The 17,326-nt window shown below is 44.3% G+C and overlaps 2 protein-coding genes across 2 annotated transcripts in view; one reads left to right on the top strand and one right to left on the bottom strand.

The window, feature by feature from the left end:
- LOC123150712 (mitochondrial outer membrane import complex protein METAXIN) overlaps positions 1-1,925 on the top strand; it is a 5,045-nt gene extending 3,120 nt beyond the window's left edge. The window contains exons 4-6 of the mRNA XM_044570547.1: positions 207-267; positions 551-716; positions 1,377-1,925. Of these exons, the coding sequence (XP_044426482.1) occupies positions 207-267; positions 551-716; positions 1,377-1,555 (406 nt within the window). The 3' untranslated portion in view covers positions 1,556-1,925. The remainder of the gene's footprint in view (positions 1-206; positions 268-550; positions 717-1,376) is intronic.
- A 2,447-nt stretch (positions 1,926-4,372) lies between these two features.
- LOC123154354 (snRNA-activating protein complex subunit 4) lies at positions 4,373-7,132 on the bottom strand. The gene is made up of 3 exons (XM_044573110.1): positions 6,605-7,132; positions 5,853-6,498; positions 4,373-4,872 (listed from the first exon to the last, which is right to left on the bottom strand). The coding sequence occupies exons 1-3, from the start codon at positions 6,962-6,964 to the stop codon at positions 4,607-4,609; spliced, it is 1,272 nt and encodes a 423-aa protein (XP_044429045.1). The 5' UTR covers positions 6,965-7,132; the 3' UTR covers positions 4,373-4,606.
- Positions 7,133-17,326: the final 10,194 nt, after the last annotated feature.

The raw sequence follows: 17,326 nt of genomic DNA on the forward strand, positions 1-17,326 counted from the left end.
GAAAGAATGAAATGCATAGCGGACCATCCTTTTTTTGTGGCATGGTCTCTGATTTATGGAAGTCGAAATCCAGGCTGCCTCGTTGAAAGATGTCCCGAACCACTAGTCGATTGAGCATTTTGATTATTTGTGGCTCTTCATATGTTTATCTTAAATTGATGTAACATTTGCAGGACACTAACCATTCTATACTTTGAATTCTGCAGCCCTACAGATGCTGATGCTCTTTTGCTTGGACATGTTCTTTTTGTCCTTAATGCATTACCTGTGAGTTGCCCTCAGCCTTGAATGCTCAGCTTTGCTTCTATCCAAATGAAGTTCAGTATACATGAACATTCAGTTACAGAATCTAAAACATGAATGCACATTGATATTCAATAATAATCTGCACGTAACCCTGGAAGCATGAGTCATGGAGTGCACTTCTCAAATGCATCATATGTTAATAGTTCTTTGTATGCTTTTTTTTTTGCGTTAACTAGCTGTAAAACACATTCTCCAACCCATGAGTTGTGTTTTGACTGACTTCCTGGCATGTTCTGCTTCTTAGGCTACATCTATGCTGCGAAGCTATTTGCAGAACTATGACAACTTGGTAAAGTATGCCGAGGATATCAAGGTCCAATTGGTGGAAGTTGGCTCATCATCAGCAGGATCAGCTTCATCTGATATGCCATCATCATCCACGCCCAGGAAAACATCATCTTCTGGACAAAGTAAGTTAATGCATTTCTCTGTTATAGTACTTCAGACCATAAAGTGCATCTCTACTAGTTCTCATATTTGTTGATTGGTTAATATTGGGAACATGTGCTCCTAGTTATTTATCTGTTCATGGATATAAATATCTTTTTTGTTAGTTTCATGTTCTGAGATTGTGTTAACAGCGATTGCTAGTTAAAAATACTCCCTCCGTCCCAAAATAAGTGACTCAACTTTGTACTAGCTTTAGTACAAAGTTGAGTCACTTATTTTGGGACGGAGGGAGTACTTCATTTGATAAGCTTCCATTGCTGTGTTCCAATGGAGATAGTGTTAACAGGCACTTGCATGTATACTCATTTGGGATACAAGTTGAAAATGAGTATTTTATAGTTATACATTGCTCAGCCCTCACATACTGCAAGAGCTCCACCAGTGATTGCATAAATGCAATTTGTGGCACGTCATGTACAATGAATACCTTTAGGTATACTTTGTGTTGGAGACTTTGGCCTAACAATGTTCACTTGAAACGGAGATAAATGAGATGGTAATATGGAGACAAATCCAACCAAAACAATATTCTTTGCCGTTGCACCTCTATATCTCTCTTACATTCTGCACTTTTGAAGCATTTACCGTCTTTGAGTTCTTATGAACCTGATTGTTTCTAGGTTACAAGCCGAAACCCAAAGCTAAGAAGGAGCGGACAGAGGAGGAGAAGAAAGCTAGGCGAAGAACAAAGTACTTCCTCGCGGCGCAACTCATCTCGGTTCTCGCCTTCCTGTCCATCATGGGTGGGGTCGATGGTTCCGAGCTAGACGATGACTACGATATGGAATACGAAGATTAAAACCCTCCCTTTCTTACACTAGAAGAAGATTCTTTCTGAAGGTCTAATTCGCTGCAGCGCTGGCTGTGGACTGTGGTGCTTCGGGAATTTGTTTCCCTTTGCTGGTCAGGGGGACGTATGGTAGCTAGGAGGGAAATACACTGAGTTGGTTAGCGGCCGGCCGTTCCATGATTGCCGATGTGAAGCATCCATTGCTTCCAAGTTTTGTATGGCTTCATGGAAAGCTACTTGAGCGTCTTTGGAAGTCGTTTTTTGGATTTGCCCTCTGTCTAACTAAATAATGAGCTTGGTTGGAAGTGAACGTCATTTTTGTTTCTTTTTAATATGTACAATTGTTGCCGGTAAGAAAAGAAAATTGTTTTTGCCGCCCTCTCTAGGTTTCTTATCCAGTAACGATGACATAATATTTCCCTCTGTGTTAACAGAGGAGGCAACCCGGGTGGGGCATTAGGGATCAGATCCGAAGAACTACCTTGATCAGCATCTAAATAAGGCTGGAGCTGGGATTATGTGTTGACCACTTTATTGCTGTGAAACATCACATCAGACTTTCTTTGGCAAAACCGCGAGCAATTACCTAACTATTATTTCTGTCATTATTTTACTTCATGTGATGCATATTGTGGCAAAATCGTCTTTGATGGGTTGTCCTGGATAGGCGCTTTCTTAGCAGTGGATGGATGTGAGGACGGGGCGTCGACCCGTTGACTGGGCAGCTGAGGTTGCTGCCAGCCCACCCGAGTTCGAGTCCCGGCATGGACGCGTGGTGCTCACGGAGTTTGAGTTCCGGCATAGACGCGTGGTGCTCACAAAGTTTCTTCTATAAAGAAAAGCCAACGAGGGTTAGCTTTTGGGTTGGTTTTATTTTTTTTAGCAGTGGATGTCAACCGAAGTCCGATCAAATAAGGGCCTCCAACCAAAATGTTTACTTATATTTCTTCTGTTATATATTCACTTCCCGATGTGGAAATTGTTTGCCTCATAACTTAACGTTCATTCAAAGTATTTTATGGTGGCCTCTGCATTCGATACGTTCTGTTTCTGGGCCAAACCCTGAACTGAAGCAACCATTAGAATAATCATGCAGGCCGACGGCGTTCATGCTCCGTTGTTTAATTTAATAAAAAATGCTAACCAGCAAACGTTCGCTGGGAGGGGCGATAAATGGAACGTCTGCTGACTTCTCTGGATAACACGGTCCTTTTATATCACGGTTATTAAGGCAACAATAATTAGCTTATTAGTGTTAAAAACACTCTTTTTTTTGCGGGATAGTGTTAAAAACATTCTTATATTATGAGACACAGGAAGTACTATATAAACGGATGCTGCGGCGGACGCATACGCCTGCATCCTACATTAGAAGCTTCCTGTAAAGAATCCACCGAAACAGAGGAGAGGGGCAAGGAGTCACAACAAGAGGAACATCCTCATGGGGCGCAACTTATGGCATGAAGCAAGCAGCAAAGAATGGACAACACGTATTTAGCATGGAGACGGAGGGTGGCCGCTCATGCGTTCCAACTGCTCCTTGTTCCTCTCGATCACCGCCGCACTGCATCACGGGAGGAGACCGGAGGCGGCAAGCCAAGCCACCATCCATGCACGCCCGCACGGTATGCGGAAGTTTCACGACAGATTTGTGACCACCAAACCCTGCATTATTTTTCCTTCTTTTTTCTTTTTTTACGATTTACGATGAACTACGTACCAAACGTCCAAACCCGGCTTGAATCTCACACTTGTAGGACATTGATTCAGCCACACCTGAAAAATTAGAGGGATAATAAAGAGTTAAGGACTAAGCATATTTTCACCAGGAATAGTACCACCCAAGAGTTTCCATTAACTCGTGTGCACAAACCGTCCATTCTTAATAATGCATACAACCATTTTTAACTTTGAAAAACTGCCCGTTCTTCTTCCTTTTCTTTTTTGAAACTACTGTAGTGTGAAAAAACGACGTTATACTATGGGACGAGCGGAGTACATAATTGATTCTAATTATGTGCGTGCTGACTATCATGTTTCCAGCTGGATCTGTGCCACCAAAAGTTTTCCTTTTCATTTAAAAAAGGTACTTTTAGTAGACTATGTTTCAATAAACTCGTGTGCACAAACTGTAGCGCATATTCTTCTTTGAACTGCAGTTGATGCTAATTATGTGTGTGTGATGTTAACTTTTCATGGATGCTCTTGCACGTTCGATTAATTAAACGAAACCAGCCTTAATTCGTAGCAGAGACTGAGACTTGCAGGTTCGTGTGGGACACGGATCCTCTGACGTGGCTAACCCTGCCTTACCCTGCCTTTGGGTCGCTGACAAGTGGGCCTCACGCTTGATGGGACCCATGTGTCAGTGTCTCAATGGCAGGTTAGCCAACGTCAGGGGATCCTCGTCCGTTCGTGTGCGTGCGTACGTATGTGTGGCAGCAGGCTATTATGCCTTGTATCTCTTTGATGTTACATTACGAGTTAATAGAACCGTCATTTTTCGAAGAAGAAAAATGGCATAGAGTCCACGATAAAGTTGAATACGTTAGGCGTTTCTTCTAATCTTTATTTCTTAACCCTACACATGTTTCAACTCGAAGACACTCGAACTCATAACAGTCAGTTTAGACATAAAAAGTCTTAGCTGCTTTTCTTTCAAGGACAAAAACTCGATAAGTATTTGAGATCCTTGTGGAATTTTGGTTGAATTGTATGGAATGGCTTACTTCGGGTCATCATAACTGAAAGGAAGTCAAATGACATGGAACATCTTGCTCCATGATTCGCATAAACAACTTTTGATCGCCCGGTTGTGTCTGGGCCTTTGGATCTAACTTTTTGGATGATTATTTAAACTCTTTAATAAAGAAAGATGTATGTCTCGCCCGCAGAGGCACAAGGTTTAACCTCCATTTCGACCAAAAGAAAGAAAGGTACTTAAAGACATTCAAAAAGGTTGCATCAAAACAGACCCCTCATAATGGTTTTTGCTTGTCAAGATCACCATATATAGAATGCCTCGAGTCCTGATCATGATGTGAGGTAGATCGATCTTTGTTAGCAGATGCCGAACATGTTGTTCCACTGGCAGGCCCCGTCGAGGACCCAGTCTTGCTCCGATGAGATGATCGGGAGATGATCCACAGTGAGGTTGACGTTGTGGTCTTCACCACCATGCTGCGAGATCGAGCCGCCGGAGTGGTTGGGCGCATCGGCCTGTGCTGTGGGCTCCGTCATAGAGAAGGCCTTGGGTATAATCATGTCGAAGAGTGTGCCGATGTCATCGTCATCTTTGAGTAATCCACCCTCCGATTTGTTGCCACCTGGATGGAGCTGAACTAGTTAGCAAAACAAGCCATGATCTATCAAGCTAGTAACACAATGTAGTCAATTTCCTCAAAAAGAAAACACAATGTAATCTCTTTCCTAGTGCATTGTACTATATTTCATGCTAGTTGGAAGCTGAGGTGTTTAAATTAATTAATACTGCCGATTTGATTCTGTCCTGCACTACCAAAGCTAGCAAGATCGATCATGAGCCTGTCTAGTAAATCTCCTGAAAGTAGTGCTAGCAAGATATGATCACGTTTACATTGATTGATTGGTTATGTTAATTTCGGAATTAGTTATATAGAAAGAGTAACATGACGTGTTGCTACGGGAGCTAACCAGCAATGATAAAACAGCAAAACAGGAGCATGAATCTGCATCTGATTGGATTAGGTATGTAGTAAAGCAGTACAATTGGAGAAGAAAAAGGGAAAGGGAAATAATAAAGGTAATAAAGTACTTGGCAAAATATATAAAGCAAACGTAATCATCGAACAAAGATTAAAAGTAGTCACTGTCTTGCAAGGAGTAACTAAAGATATATATCCTATGTACTATCAAAAGTAGTACCTGCAGCCTGCACTTGTGTACTAACCTTAAAACTATCAACCAAAACAAAAAGGTTATTTCAGATTTTGCCCAACTCCTTTTACCTTAACATAAATAATTTTCCTAATGAAAACAAACTAAAGTGTAAAGTTCTAGAATAATCTAGCAAGTTTTGTTTTGCTTTTCAAGAAGTAGGTAGTAGAATTTGGCAAGAAAACAAATATAGTGTTTTTTTAGGAGAAACAAATGGAGAATTTGGAAGCCCGAACAAAAAGGTTTTCGTCTGCTAATCTATGCTTCACATCATAATCATGACCATGTTTTTTGTTCTCTTCTCCAACAAAGCAACAAATTAAAAAAGGTTCGGATGCTTCCGAGGAATGGAAAATGTGAGAAATGCTTCACGCGCGACAGCACCACTCACCACTGGCGCCGTCCTGCTCGGCGTGGCCGCTCACGTGCCTCGGCGGCTCGATCTTGATGGCATCGTGCAGCTCCTGCAGCATCGCCTCGAGGTTCTGCTGATCCTCGCCCAGGCCGCCGCCGTGGTTGTCCGTGGCTGCGACTGCGGCCGGTGACGCCGGGCGCAATTGGCATGAAGGGAGCTCCGCCTTGGCCCCCGGAGACGGAGAGAGAGGAGTGAACCGGGTCCGGTTGCCGCCGGGCAGGCGGTGGCCCAACGAGAGCTCCGGCGTCGTCGGCGACACGGGCGATGAATGCGGAAACTGGAAGTAGCGCGCGTTGCGTGCGAACGACGGCTTCACCCACGGGGAAGACGGCGCGGAGAAGGGCGTCTGGGCGAGGAACTGCACCGGCCGGTTGGCCATGGCGAGCTGCCCGGCAAGGTCGAGCGGCGGCGGGCGGGCGCTGGTGTACCCCGCATCGGTGGCGTCCAGGACATTGCTTCCCGCTGATTGCTGCGGGGGCGAGAAGTCGGCGTACCGGCAGCGCTTGGTGATCGCGAGCTGGAGCTGCACCTCCGGCGGGTACATGGGCAGACCGGCGCGCTGCCTCCGCTTGGCCCTCGTGTTCCAGTAGTTCTTGATCTCGTTGTCGGTCCTTCCCGGAAGCTATGGACGTACGAGCACAAGCATCAAGAGTCAAATTCGACAAATCTGCCATTAATGGACTGCTGGAGATCTAAAGGAGCAGGGATGGAGAAATGCTGATGCTTACATGGGTGGCCATGCGGGCCCACTTGTTGCCGAGCTGGGCGTGGAGCTGCGCGACGAGGAGCTCCTCGTCCGGCGAGAAGGCACCCTTCTTGAGGTTGGGGCGGAGGTGGTTGGTCCAGCGCAGCCGGCAGCTCTTGCCGCAGCGCAGGAGCCCGGTGATGCGCTGCACGGCGTTCCAGTTGCCCTCGCCGTGCTGCCGCACGTGGTTCACCAGCAGGGCGTCTTCCGCCGTCGTCCACGGCCCCTTCTTCAGCACCACCGGCGTGGCCTCCTCCTCCCCCTCTTCCATCTGCTCCACCTCCTCATCAAGATTGTCTGCCGCCACCGCCACCTGCTCCTCCTCCAGTGATGTCGCGTCCATAGGCGGCGCCAGGGAAGGACGGAGGAGGTAGAAAGATACGGTTGTTTGTTTGGGGAAGGTGGCAGGGAGTGGGGAGGAAGGGGGCGCAGGAGGGTAGATTTAAGCCAAAGTTTGCTAAAATTGGAGGGGCAGGGGTTTTCGGCTTGTGTGTGGTTTGCAAGTGGTTTTTAAAGGCGAAAGAACGGTGACACCGTAGTGGCTATCTATGCTCACCGTATTTCTGTTTGGGGTTCCCTTTTTAAGCATGGATTTTCCACATCCAGCTGGACGTTCACGGACTTATGTTGATTATCTGTTATGCATCGGACAACAAATATAATATTTAGACATTTACAACTTAAGATTTCAGCATTTAAGCAAAGTCTTAGTTATCTCGATCATCTGTTACGCATCTGACAACAAATATAATACTTAGGCATTTACGACTTAAGATTCGAGCACTTAAGCAGCCGAGTCAAATAGTTATCTTTGACCATCTGCTACGCATCCGACAACAAATATAATATTTAGGCATTTACGACTTAAGATTCGAGAACTTAAGAAATCAAGCCAAATAGTTATCTTGATCATCTTGTTACGCATCCGACAACATATATAATATTTAGGCATTTACGGCTGAAGATTTGAGCACTTAAGCAATCAAGCCACCCTATTAAGCTATCTTGATTATCTGTTACGCATCCGACAACAAATATAATATTTAGACATTTACGACCGAAGATTTGAGCACTTAAGCAATCAAGCCACCCTGTTAAGTTATCTTGATCATTTGTTATGCATCATCCGACAAAAAATATAATATTTAGACATTGATGACTTAAGATTCGAGCACCTGAGCAATCAAGCCACCCTATTAATAGTCCCGATTCGGCAACCCGGTAAAATAGTTTTTTGTTTGCGACTAAAATAGTTTTAAAAAAATTGGACCGGCGGTCGACTGGTGAGACTATCAGTTCCGGTTTTCACCGATTCAACCGTCGCTTTTTTCTCATCACGTTTACCATGGAAGCCACGCGAGAGATGTCTTGTAGCCAAGGAATGACGAGGCCACCATAAGATATGGATCCAATACATAGGTCACAATAAAATACTTCGAGTGGACATAGGTTATGAGGCTAAGATTTCCACACCAGGAATTGAATATGATAGAAGAAACATAAACAATTATTTTTGTGGAAGACCCTTATTAATCGAACTTCGGCTAACACTACTACAAAAAAGTCTATTGGATAACCCATCGAAGACAATTTTGCCAAATATGAATCACATTTAAGCCAAACTTTGCTAAAAAATGGAGGGGCAAGGGTTTTAGGTTTGTGTGGTTTGCAAGTGGTTTTTAAAGGTGAAAGAACGGTGACACCGTAATGCCTATCTATGCTCACGAAATTTCTGTTTGGGGTTCTCCTTTTGAAAATGAATTTTTCGCACCCAGTTGGATGTTCACGAGTTATCTTGGTCATCTGTTAGGAACCGTAGGATCGAAAGTATGTCTAGGGGGGGGGGGGTGATTGCTACTTCTTGAGCTTGCGTTGGTTTTTTTCTTGAAGAGGAAATGGTGATGCAACAAAGTAGAGATAAGTATTTCCCTCAGTTAGAGAACCAAGGTATCAATCCAGTAGGAGACAACGCACAAATCACCAATACTTGCACAAACAATCAAACAACTTGCACCCAACGCGATAAAGGGGTTGTCAATCCCTTCACGGTCACTTGCAAAAGTGAGATCTAATAGAGATAGATGAAACTAAAGAAAAGATAAAATAAATATTTTGGGGTTTTTGGGTTTATAGATCGAAAGTAAAAGATTGCAAAATAGTAGATCGGAAACTTATATGATGAAAAATAGTATACCGGAAGCTTACATGATGGAAAATAGACCCCATGGGCTATATGTTTTAATAGTGGCTTCTCTCAAGATAGCAAATAATACGGTGGGCGAACAAATTACTGTCAAGCAATTGATAGAAAAGCGCAAAGTTATGATGATATCCAAGGCAATGATTATGAAATATAGACATCACATCCGTGTCAAGTAGACCGAAACGATTCTGCATCTACTACTATTACTCCACACATCGACCGACTCCTGCCTACATCTAGAGTATTAAGTTCATGAAGAACAGAGTAATGCATTAAGTAAGATGACATGATGTAGAGGAATAAACTCAAGCAATATGATGTAAATCCCATCTTTTTATCCTCGATGGCAACAATACAATACATGCCTTACTGCCCCTACTGTCACTGGGAAAGGACACCACAAGATTGAACCCATAGCTAAGCACTTCTCCCATTGCAAGAAAAACCAATCTAGTTGGCCAAACCAAACCGATAGTTCGAAGAGAATTACAAAGATATCAAATTGTGCATAAAAATATTCAGAGAAGATTCAAATAGTATTCATAGATAAGTTGATCATAAATCCGTAATTCATCGGATCTCGACAAACACACCGCAAAATAAGATTACATCAGATAGATCTCCAAGAACATTGAGGAGAACATGGTATTGAGAATCAAAGAGAGAGAAAAAGGCATCTAGCTACTAGCTATGGACCCGTAGGTCTGTGGTAAACTACTCACGCTTCATCAGAAGGGCAATAGAATTGATGTAGAAGCCCTCCGTGATCGAATCCCTCTCCGGTAGGATGCCGAAAAAGGCCCCTAGATGGGATCTCAAGGGAACAAAAGGTTGCGGCGGTGGAAAAGTGTTTTCATGGATGCTTCTGGTGGTTTGTGAATATATAGGAGGAAGATCTAGGTCAGGGGGTCACCGAGGGGCCCACAAGGTAGGGGGCGCGCCCTTGTTGGGGAACACAGTAATTTCAAATTTCCTACGCACACACAAGATCATAGTGATGCATAGCAACGAGAGGGGAGAGTATTATCTACTTACCCTCGTAGACTGTAAGCGGAAGCGTTATGACAACGCGGTTGATGTAGTCGTACGTCTTCACGATCGACCGATCCTAGTACTGAAAGTACGGCACCTCCGCGATCTGCACACGTTCGGCTCGGTGACGTCCCACGAACTCACAATCCAGCAGAGTGTCGAGGGAGAGCTTCGTCAACACGACGGCGTGATGAAGGTGATGATGATGCTACGGGAACAGGGCTTCGCCTAAGCACCGCTATGATATGACCGAGGTGGATTATGGTGGAGGGGGGCACCGCACATGGTGAATTGTCTTGTTCATCCTTTGCACATTATAGTTCATCACGAAGTTCTAGTAACTTGGTGATAGTGACTAGAGAACTTTGTCAATTACTATCTTATCTGGAAGATTAACTCCCACTTGATTCAAGCAATTGTAGTACCCAGACAATCTGAGCACATGCTCACTAGTTGAGCTATTCTCCTCCATCTTGTAGGCAAAGGACTGTCAGAGGTCTTCTACCTCTCTACACGGGCATGAGTATGAAATACCAATTTCAACTCTTAGAACATCTTATATGCTCTATGGCGTTCAAAACATTTTTTAAGTCCCGGTTCTAAGCCGTAAAGCATGGTGCACTAAACTATCAAGTAGTCATCATACCGAGCTTTACCAAACGTTCATAACGTCTGTATCTGCTCCTGTAATACCGATACGTCTCCAACGTATCTATAATTTTTGATTGCTCCATGCTATTATATTATCTATTTTGGATGTTAATGGGCTTTATTTTACACCTTTATATCATTTTTGGGACTAACCTACTAACCGGAGGCCCAGCCCAAATTGTTGTTTTTTTGCCTATTTTAGGGTTTCAAAGAAAAGCAATATCAAATGGAGTCCAAACGGAATGAAACCTTCGGGAACGTGATTTTCTCAACAAACGTGATCCAGGAGACTTGGAGTGAGCGTCAAGAAACGATCGAGGAGGGCACGAGGCAGGGGGCGCGCCCTCCACCCTCATGGGCCCCTTGTTGCTCCACCGACGTACTTCTTCCTCCTATATATATCCACGTATCCCCCAAACATCCAGGAGCACCACGAAAACCTAATTCCACCGCCGCAACCTTCTGTACCCGAGAGATCCCATCTCGGGGCCTTTTCTGGAGCTCCGCCGGAGGGGGCATTGATCATGGAGGGCCTCTACATCAACTCCATGGCCTCTCCGGTGATGTGTGAGTAGTTTACTTCAGACCTACAGGTCCATAGTTATTAGCTAGATGGCTTCTTCTCTCTCTTTGGATCTCAATACAAAGTTCTCCTCGATCTTCTTGGAGATCTATTCGATGTAATCTTCTTTTGCGGTGTGTTTGTCGAGATCCGATGAATTGTGGGTTTATGATCAAGTTTATCTATGAACAATATTTGAATCTCCTCTGAATTCTTTTATGTATGATTGGTTTATCTTTGCAAGTCTCTTCAAATTATCAGTTTGGTTTGGCCTACTAGATTGATCTTTCTTGCAATGGGAGAAGTGCTTAGCTTTGGGTTCAATCCTATGGTGCTCGATCCTAGTGACAGAAAGGGAACCGCCACGTATTGTATTGTTGCCATCGAGGATAAAAAGATGGGGTTTATATCATATTGCATGAGTTTATCCCTCTACATCATGTCATCTTACTTAAAGCATTACTATGTTCTTATGAACTTAATACTCTAGATGCATGCTGGATAGCGGTCGATGTGTGGAGTAATAGTAGTAGATGCAGAATCATTTCGGTCTACTTGTCGCGGACGTGATGCCTATATACATGATCATACCTAGATATTCTCATAATTATTCGCTTTTCTATCAATTGCTCGACAGTAATTCGTTTACCCACCGTAATACTTATGCTCTTGAGAGAAGCCACTAGTGAAACCTATGGCCCCCGGGTCTATCTTCCATCATATTAATCTTCCAACACTTAGTTATTTCCTTTGCCGTTTATTTTACTTTGCATCTTTATTTCTCTTTATCATAAAAATACCAAAAATATTATCTTATCATATCTATCAGATCTCACTCTCGTAAGTGACCATGAAGGGATTGACAACCCCTTTATCACGTTGGTTGCGAGGTTCTTATTTGTTTGTGTAGGTGCATGGGACTCGAGCGTGATCTCCTACTGGATTCATACCTTGGTTCTCAAAAACCGAGGGAAATACTTACGCTACTTTACTGCATCACCCTTTCCTCTTCAAGGGAAAACCAACACAATGCTCAAGAGGTAGCAAGAAGGATTTCTGGCGCCGTTGCCGGGGAGATTGATACGTCTCCAACGTATCTATAATTTTTGATTGCTCCATGCTATAATATCTACTGTTTTGGATATTATTGGCCTTTATTATCCACTTTTATATTATTTTTGGGACTCACCTATTAACCCGAGGCCCAGCCCAGAATTGCTGTTTTTTACCTATTTTAGGGTTTCGAAGAAAAGAAATATCAAACGGAGTCCAAACGGAATGAAACCTTCGGGAACGTGATTTTCTCACCGAATACAACTCAGGAGACTTGGACCCTACGTCAAGCCAGCTAACAGGAGCCCACGAGGTAGGGGGGCGCGCCTATCCCCCCCAGGCCTGCCCTCCACCCTCGTGGGGCCCCTGTTTCTCCACCGACGTACTTCTTCCTCCTATATATATCCACGTACCCCCAAACGATCAGAACAGGAGCCAAAACCCTAATTCCACCACTGTAACTTTCTGTATCCACGAGATCCCATCTTGGGGCCTGTTCCGGAGCTCCGTCGGAGGGGGCATCGATCACGGAGGGCTTCTACATCAACACCATAGCCTCTCCGATGCAGTGTGAGTAGTTTACTTCAGACCTACGGGTCCATAGTTAGTAGCTAGATGGCTTCTTCTCTCTTTTTGGATCTCAATACAATGTTCTCCCCCTCTCTTGTGGAGATCTATTCGATTTAATCTTCTTTTTGCGGTGTGTTTGTTGAGACCGATGAATTGTGGGTTTATGATCAAGTCTATCTATGAATAATATTTGAATCTTCTCTGAATTCTTTTATGTATGATTGGTTATCTTTGCAAGTCTCTTCGAATTATCAGTTTGGTTTGGCCTACTAGATTGATCTTTCTTGCAATGGGAGAAGTGCTTCGCTTTGGGTTCAATCTTGCGGTGTCCTTTCCCGGTGACAGTAAGGGCAGCAAGGCACGTATTGTATTGTTTCCATCGAGGATAACAAGATGGGGTTTTCTTCATATTGCATGAGTCTATCCCTCTACATCATGTCATCTTGCTTAAGGCGTTACTCTGTTTTAACTTAATACTCTAGATGCATGTTGGATAGCGGTCGATGAGTGGAGTAATAGTAGTAGATGCAGGCAGGAGTCGGTCTACTTGTCTCGGACGTGATGCCTATATACATGATCATACCTAGATATTCTCATAACTGTGCTCAATTCTGTCAATTGCTCAACAGTAATTTGTTCACCCACCGTAGAATACTTATGCTCTCGAGAGAAGCCACTAGCGAAACCTATGGCCCCCAGGTCTATCTTTATCATATCAACCTCCTACTACTTAGTTATTTACTTTGCTATTTTATTTTGCCTTTATTTTACTTTGCATCTTTATCATATCACTCTCGTAAGTGGCCCTATAGGGATTGACAACCCCTATTTGCGTTGGTTGCGAGGATTTATTTGTTTTGTGCAGGTACGAGGGACTTGCATGTAGCCTCCTACTGGATTGATACCTTAGTTCTCAAAAACTGAGGGAAATAGTTACGCTACTTTGCTGCATCATCCCTTCCTCTTCGGGGAAAACCAACGCAGTGCTAAAAGTGGTAGCAAGAAGGATTTCTGGCACCGTTGCCGGGGAGGTCTACGCAAAAGTCAACATACCAAGTACCCATCACATACCCTTATCTCCCGCATTGCATTATTTTCCATTTGCCTCTCGTTTTCCTCTCCCCCCAATTCACCCTTGCCATTTTATTTGCCCTCTCTCTCTATCCTCCCTCTCTATTTTCCCCTTTTTTCCGGTTGCTTTTTGTTTGCTTGTGTGTTAGTTTGCTTGCTTGTCGTTATGGCTAGTCCTCTATCTTCTCTGTTGTCTCCCGAGAATGAAATTCTAAATTTTAAGCAAAGGGAAGGTGAAAATATAAAAGATGCTTGGTATAGAGTTTGCAATGCTCAAAATAAATCTGCTAGGAAGCAATCTACTACCATTCTCCTTCGCAATTTTTATGTAGGCATTACTCCTTGGCACCGTTATGTTCTTGATACTATTACCGGAGGGAGTTTTTTTGGTAGCCATACTTTTGATTCTTATAATGCTATGTTAGATTTATTTGGCTCCCCCTCTTTTGGTTAATGGAACTATATTAACTTTGGAGCATGTAATGCAAAGGCTTTAAATTATTGAAAATAAGGTTGCTACCGTAGAGTTAATTGAAAATTTGGATAAAAATTTTGATTCTTATTATTGAAAATGGCGATGTGAACTAGATTATTGACTCTAGTGCAAGTGGGAGACTGTTGGAAATATGCCCTAGAGGCAATAATAAATTGGTTATTATTATATTTCCTTGTTCATGATAATCATTTATTATCCATGCTAGAATTGTATTGATAGGAAACTCAGATACATGTGTGGATACATAGACAACACCATGTCCCTAGTAAGCCTCTAGTTGACTAGCTCGTTGATCAATAGATGGTTACGGTTTCCTGACCATGGACATTGGATGTCGTTGATAACGGGATCACGTCATTAGGAGAATGATGTGATGGACGAGACCCAATCCTAAGCCTAGCACAAAGATCGTGTAGTTCGTATGCTAAAGCTTTTCTAATGTCAAGTATCATTTCCTTAGACCATGAGATTGTGCAACTCCCGGATACCGTAGAAGTGCTTTGGTTGTGCCAAACATCACAATGTAACTGGGTGGCTATAAAGGTACACTACAGGTATCTCCGAAAGTGTCTGTTGGGTTGGCACGAATCGAGACTGGGATTTGTCACTTCGTGTAAACGGAGAGGTATCTCTGGGCCCACTCGGTAGGACATCATCATAATGTGCACAATGTGATCAAGGAGTTGATCATGGGATGATGTGTTACGGAACGAGTAAAGACACTTGCCGGTAACGAGATTGAACAAGGTATCGGATACCGACGATCGAATCTCGGGCAAGTATCGTACCGCTAGACAAAGGGAATTGTATACGGGATTGATTAAGTCCTTGACATCGTGGTTCATCCAATGAGATCATCGTGGATCATGTGGGAGCCAACATGGGTATCCAGATCCCACTGTTGGTTATTGACCGGAGAGTTGTCTCGGCCATGTCTGCATGACTCACGAACCCGTAGGGTCTACACACTTAAGGTTCGATGACACTAGGGTTATAGGGAAAGTACGTACGCGGTTACCGAATGTTGTTCGGAGTCCCGGATGAGATCCCGGATGTCACGAGGAGTTCCGGAATGGTCCAGAGGTAAAGATTGATATATAGGAAGTATGGTTTTGGCCACCGGAATTGTTCCGGGCATCACCGGTAGTGTACCGGGACCACCGGAGGGGTCCGGGGGTCCACCAGGTGGGGCCACCAGCCCCGGAGGCTTACATGGGCCAATAGTGGGAAGGGACCAGCCCCTAGGTGGGCTGGGGCACCTCCCACCAAGGCCCAAGGCGCCTCCAAGAGGGGAGGGGGGCAAACCCTAGGGCAGATGGGCCCTAAGGCCCACCCCAGGTGCGCCTCCCCCTCTCCCCCTTGTGGCCGCCACCCAGATGGGATCTGGGGGCTGCCGCCACCCCTAGGGAGGGAACCCTAGGTGGGGGCGCAGCCCCTCCCCTTCCCCTATATATACTTGAGGTATTGGAGGCTGCAAGACACACGAGATCCTCTCCCTCTTGGCGCAGCCCTACCTCTCTTCCTCCTCGTCTCTCGTAGTGCTTGGTGAAGCCCTGCTGGAGTCCCGCGCTCCTCCTCCACCACCATGCCGTCGTGCTGCTGCTGGATGAAGTCTTCCACAACCTCTCCTTCTCCCCTTGCTGGATCAAGGCGTAGGAGACGTCACCAGGCTGTACGTGTGTTGAACACGAAGGTGCCGTCCGTTCGGCACTAGGATCATCGGTGATTTGGATCACGACGAGTATGACTCCATCAACCCCATTCACTTGAACGCTTCCGATTAGCGATCTACAAGGGTATGTAGATGCACTCTCCTTCCCTCGTTGCTAGATTACTCCATAGATTGATCTTGGTGATGCGTAGAAAATTTTGAATTTCTGCTACGTTCCCCTACAGTGGCATCATGAGCTAGGTCTATGCATAGTTTCTATGCCCGAGTAGAACACAAAGCAGTTGTGGGCGTCGATATTGTCAATTTACTTGCCGTTACTAGTCTTATCTTGATTCGGCGGCATCGTGGGATGAAGCGGCCCGGACCGACCTTACACGTACTCTTACGTGAGACTGGTTCCACCAACTGACATGCACTAGTTGCATAAGGTGGCTAGCAGGTGTCTGTCTCTCCCACTTTAGTCGGATCGAATTCGATGAAAAGGGTCCTTATGAAGGGTAAATAGAAATTGGCATATCACGTTGTGGTTTTCGCGTAGGTAAGAAACGTTCTTGCTAGAAACCTATAACAGCCACGTAAAAACTTGCAACAACAATTAGAGGACGTCTAACTTGTTTTTGCAGCATATGCCTTGTGATGTGATATGGCCAAAAGGATGTGATGAATGATACATGTGATGTATGAGATTGATCATGTTCTTGTAATAGGAATCACGACTTGCATGTCGATGAGTATGACAACCGGCAAGAGCCATAGGAGTTGTCTTAATTTATTTATGACCTGCGTGTCAACATAAACGTCATGTAATTACTTTACTTTATTGCTAAAGCGTTAGCCATAGTAGTAGAAGTAATAGATGACAAGACAACTTCAAGAAGACACGATGATGGAGATCATGATGATGGAGATCATGGTGTCATGCCGGTGACAACGATGATCATGGAGCCCCAAAGATGGAGATCAAAAGGAGCAAAATGATATTGGCCATATCATGTCACTATTTGATTGCATGTGATGTTTATCATGTTTTACATCTTATTTGATTAGAACGACGGTAGCTTAAATAAGATGATCCCTCACTAAAATTTCAAGAAAGGTGTTCCCCCTAACTGTGCACCGTTGCGAAGGTTCGTTGTTTCGAAGCACCACGTGATGATCGGGTGTGATAGATTCTAACTTTCGAATACAACAGGTGTAAGCCAGATTTACACAGCAAAAACACTTAGGTTGACTTGACGAGCCTAGCATGTACAGACATGGCCTCGGAACACGGAAGACCGAAAAGGTCGAGCATGAGTTGTATAGAAGATACGATCAACATGAAGATGTTCACCGATGTTGACTAGTCCGTCTCACGTGATGATCGGACACGGCCTAGTTGACTCGGATCATGTT

The sequence above is a fragment of the Triticum aestivum genome, chromosome 7A (assembly GCF_018294505.1).
Source record: "Triticum aestivum cultivar Chinese Spring chromosome 7A, IWGSC CS RefSeq v2.1, whole genome shotgun sequence".
Classification (NCBI taxonomy): domain Eukaryota; kingdom Viridiplantae; phylum Streptophyta; class Magnoliopsida; order Poales; family Poaceae; genus Triticum; species Triticum aestivum.